Genomic DNA, 4,449 nt, shown 5'->3' with positions numbered 1-4,449 from the left:
GATGATCTGAAACATTAAAGTGTGACACATGCAAAAAAATAAGAACTCAGGAAGGGGGCCAACACTTTTTCACACCACTGTAAATGTCCCCACAAGGTCAAAAATGACTGTATTGCCATCTTTGGGGAGTTTTTGTTCCTATAATGTAGAGATTACCAGGACCAAACACACACACACACATATTACAAGTATATGTATATGTTGTTTGAAAGTGATTGTTAACTAGAGTAGTCAACATTTGAAGTGGCTCAAAAAAGTTGTGAACAGGTATTGTTTTGGTTTTAGGACAACTTTGATGAAAGGTTTTGATCCACTTCAAATGTTGACTACTGTAAATCTTAAACTGTGTCTAATGTCTCTAAATATGTTTTTCAGTGTCACTGAATTTCTCTGGAAAACAGAAGCTGAATCTCGTGCTGTGTGGATGTGATAGCACACTTAAGGTCTCTGTGTCCAAACTTTTACGAGGGAAAAAGATAAAACCTTCACAACAGAGAGCGATCAGTGAAGAGTGTGTGAAGAGAGAGGAGAGGATACATGGACGTCTGATCAGTTTGCTAGAGCTTCCAGCTCTTACTCAGCTCCCAGAAGAGGAAGTGATGCATCAGACTCTCAACTGTGTGTCTCTCTGTGATCCTGGAGTTCATGTTTTCCTCCTCATTGTTCCTGCTGTTCCACTTAATAATGATGAGAGAGCAGAAATAGAGAAGATCCAGAATATATTTGACTCCAGAGACCATTTCATGGTGCTTTTCACAACAGAGCTCATTATTATTAAAAAAGTGACTAATTTTGTTGAATCCAGCCCAGAATTTCAGAGGTTAATCAGTCGTTGTGGAGGTCAGTACATAGTGATGGGGTTAAATGAACCGAAAAATTCAAGACAGATCCCAGAACTACTGGATTATATAGAGAACATGAAGACTGAACCCTATTCACTTCAAATGTATGTGAAAGCTCGAGAGAACAGAGTCAGACATGAACTGGAGGAACAACATAAGAAAGAAATGGAAAATAAAATCAAAGAGCTACAAGGCACGGTTCAGTCAGAAGGTGAGTGTATTTATTTTTGTGTTGTGTATGACATCTTGTGTGTATAAGTGTAATCTCCTTCAATCTCCTTATCTACTTCTCCTCCACTGATGATAATTTACACCATGTTAAAGCCATTTGTGGTCAAAGTGAATGCCTCTATAGGAGTAGGGGTGTTGTTGTCTTAGCTTTATGGCAGTCCCCAAAAACTCCATTCCTGTGCAGCCTTCTCCAAGAAGCTTGATTCCAACCAGCAGAACTTTGACACTGGTAAAGGGAAGCTGCTGGCCATGAAGGTCCCAGTACCCTTACCAGGTGATCACTGGCCAATGCAACCTGGAATATCTACATATCTCTGCTAAACTCCTCAATCCCCATCAGGCATACAGGGCCTGAAATGACCACAAATGGCTTCTTCACCTGCTTCCAATTCACAGTCACATGCAGGCCTGGATCCAAGTACACCAAGGCCAATGCCTTCTCCCGGCTTCATACACCAGATCCACCTTTTAACAGTCCTGAGACAATTATTCCACCATTATTGTTAATCACTTCCATTCAGTGATACATTGCGTCAGCTACCACCCATCACCCTGCTCCAGCAGCTTGCCCTCAGAAATGTTCCTTCATGCTTAAACAGCCCTTGCTCCACACCCAGCACTGGTCACCCTGGGATCAAACACACATCTTACCCTGAGTGTTAGGTGGAAAAGTTTGGTACTGCACCAAAAACAAAATCTTATTGAAAGCTCGTTTTTTGATATATCAACCTCAATATTGGAACACAACTTGTTCAGATTTTTGGTTTTCATTTTCTGGCAGTTTTAGAGTTCAACATGTTTTGTAAAATATATTTTTTATCTAAAATATTAATATTTTAATGTTTACATTTTATATGTTCATAAACTTAGACTTCCATATCTTTTTTGTAATATCATTTTTATACAAATTTTCAATAATCTGCAAAGTGTCTTCTTTAAAAAGAGCTCAATCTTAAGTCTGTGGTCAAAAGCATTCAAAATGTATAACAATCTATGTTGGAAATGTCATTTTCAGATCTGTGCTCAAAAAGTGGAATCCTTCTGGGTTCAACATTTCAGTTCACACTTCAGAAAGAAAGTGCAAGCTGTCGTTCCAACTCAGAAGGGAGACATTTCTTAAAACATTTCAGTTCACAGTCCCTTCAGAAAGTGCAAGCTGTCGTTCCAACTCAGAAGGGAGACATTTCTTAAAATGTAGTGACATCTGCTTTTGCTAACTCTTTTTTTTTTTTTTCAACTTTATTTTCAGGTGCTGAAGGTGAAACAGTTGATCAGGAGTGTTTGAGGATTGTGCTGATCGGGAGGACAGGAAATGGAAAGAGTGCAACAGGAAACACTATTCTGGGAAGAAATGAGTTTCCCAGCCGAATGAGCACAGATTCAGTGACGACTGCATGTGAAAAGAGAGTTGGTGAAGTTGATGGTCGATCAGTAGCTGTTGTTGATACTCCAGGACTCTTTGACACAACACTGACAAATGATCAATTGGTGGAAGAAATAATGAAATGTGTTTCACTGTCGTCACCTGGACCTCATGTGTTTGTCATTGTGTTGAGTTTGGGAAGATTCACCAAAGAGAAGGTGGACACTATGGATCTGATAAAGAAGATCTTTGGTCCAAAAGCTGTTCAGTTCAGCATTGTTCTGTTCACTAGAGGAGACGAACTTGAGAATGAGTCAATAGAACATTATGTGAAGAGAAGTAACTCTGCAGAACTGAAGAAACTGATCAGAGATTGTGGAAACAGATTCCTGGTTTTCAATAACAGAGAGAAACAAGATACAACTCAAGTGATTCAACTGTTAAAGATGATAGAAGAGGTGAAAAATACTAATCAGGGTCGATACTTCACCAACAGCATGTTTGAGGAGGCAGAGATGTCCATTAAAAAGAGAATGGAGGAAATAATGAAAGAGAAAGAAAAAGAAATTCAGGCTCAGAAAGATGAGTTACAAGCCAAATATGAGAGGGATATGAAAAGCAAGATGAAGGGACTCGAGGAAAAGAAACTAAGAGCAGACGAGGAGAGAATGAAAATGCAGAATCAGCTGAGAGAAAAAGAGAAAAACCTCAGAAAAGAGTTTGAAGAAAAAGAGAAAACAGATCAGAAGAAACGAGAGACTGAAAACCAGAAACGATCAGAAGAGGAAAAACAGCAAAGAGCTGAATTTAATCGAAAAATAGAAGAGATGAAAAGAAGCGAGAGACAGAAACATGAGAAGGAAATAAAAGACATGATGAAGAAACATCAAGTTGAAGCCAGAAAACAAGCAGAAGAATTTCATAAGTCGACAGAAAGAAAACTGCAGCATGTTCTGGAGCTCACAGAGATGCTTAAAGAGCATCAAAGACAACATAAAGCACTGGATAAACTTGATAAATAAAAAAGAAAAAAGAAGATAAAAGAGAGGAAAAAAAAGAACTACAACTATTGTAATAAAATGAAGAATAAAACAGGTTTTGTCATTTTGTGATATTTCTGCATTATTTAATAAAAGCAAAGAATAAGGCAAAATTATTTTTATTTATTTATGGGGGGGGGGTCTATCATAAATAGACCTCATTATTTATGATAGTTGTTATCAGGTTCAGTTGTTCAACAATGTTCTAAAAATTCAGTAGGCCTAATTGGCATTTTAAAGAGGAAAAGTTTTGATTTCTGTACTAATATTTTAAGTGAACATAAGAAATTAGAAGAAATAAGGATAAATATATTGGATATATTATCTAGTGTTAGGGTTGAAGAATATGTTGTTTAGAAGTTGTGCAAGGAGGGGAAAGCACTTCTCTTTCTCTTATGTATCTAACTCCAGTATTACTAAATGTAATACTGTCTCTTGCACTTCAAACGATTGCTTGTAAATATTGTTTGTATTTTCAAATTACAAAATTACTTTTTATTTAAATACATTTCTCACACCAGTATTTTTGTATTTTCCCATACAGAAGTCACATAGATTGAAATATATTAATAATAAATTGATTTTCATATCTTAAATTCAAATAGAAGAAAATATATTTTATACAATATATGTCAATATATTTTGAAATATATATTAAAAATATATTTAAATATTTGATTTTGGACGCTTTTTTATATTTTTCACATATATTAAATATATGTACATATATTTTTATCGGAAATCTTTACATATTTATTTCCTTTATATGTAAATACATTGAAATATCAGACTATGTAAATATATTAATTTGCAATATATGTCCATATATTAATTTATAATATTTGTTAACATATTACATTTCTGTACATGTAAATATATGATTTCTATAAATGTAAATATATTTTAAAACATTCAAATATTCAATTAAATAAACTTAAACGTTTCATAGAATATATTCCCGTTTACTCAAACT

The 4,449-nt window shown here is 35.2% G+C and overlaps 1 protein-coding gene across 1 annotated transcript; it reads left to right on the top strand.

Moving 5' to 3' along the window:
- Positions 1-375: 375 nt before the first annotated feature.
- LOC107716870 (protein AIG1-like) lies at positions 376-3,479 on the top strand (the record flags this gene model as incomplete). The annotated part of the gene is made up of 2 exons (XM_016523478.1): positions 376-1,053; positions 2,323-3,479. Coding segments are annotated over 2 exons (1,814 nt in total), but the record flags the coding sequence as incomplete, so codon positions are not given.
- Positions 3,480-4,449: the final 970 nt, after the last annotated feature.

The sequence above is a fragment of the Sinocyclocheilus rhinocerous genome, unplaced genomic scaffold (assembly GCF_001515625.1).
Source record: "Sinocyclocheilus rhinocerous isolate Xijiao unplaced genomic scaffold, SAMN03320098_v1.1 scaffold3437, whole genome shotgun sequence".
NCBI lineage: Eukaryota > Metazoa > Chordata > Actinopteri > Cypriniformes > Cyprinidae > Sinocyclocheilus > Sinocyclocheilus rhinocerous.
This window is presented reverse-complemented; position numbering and strand designations above follow the sequence as displayed.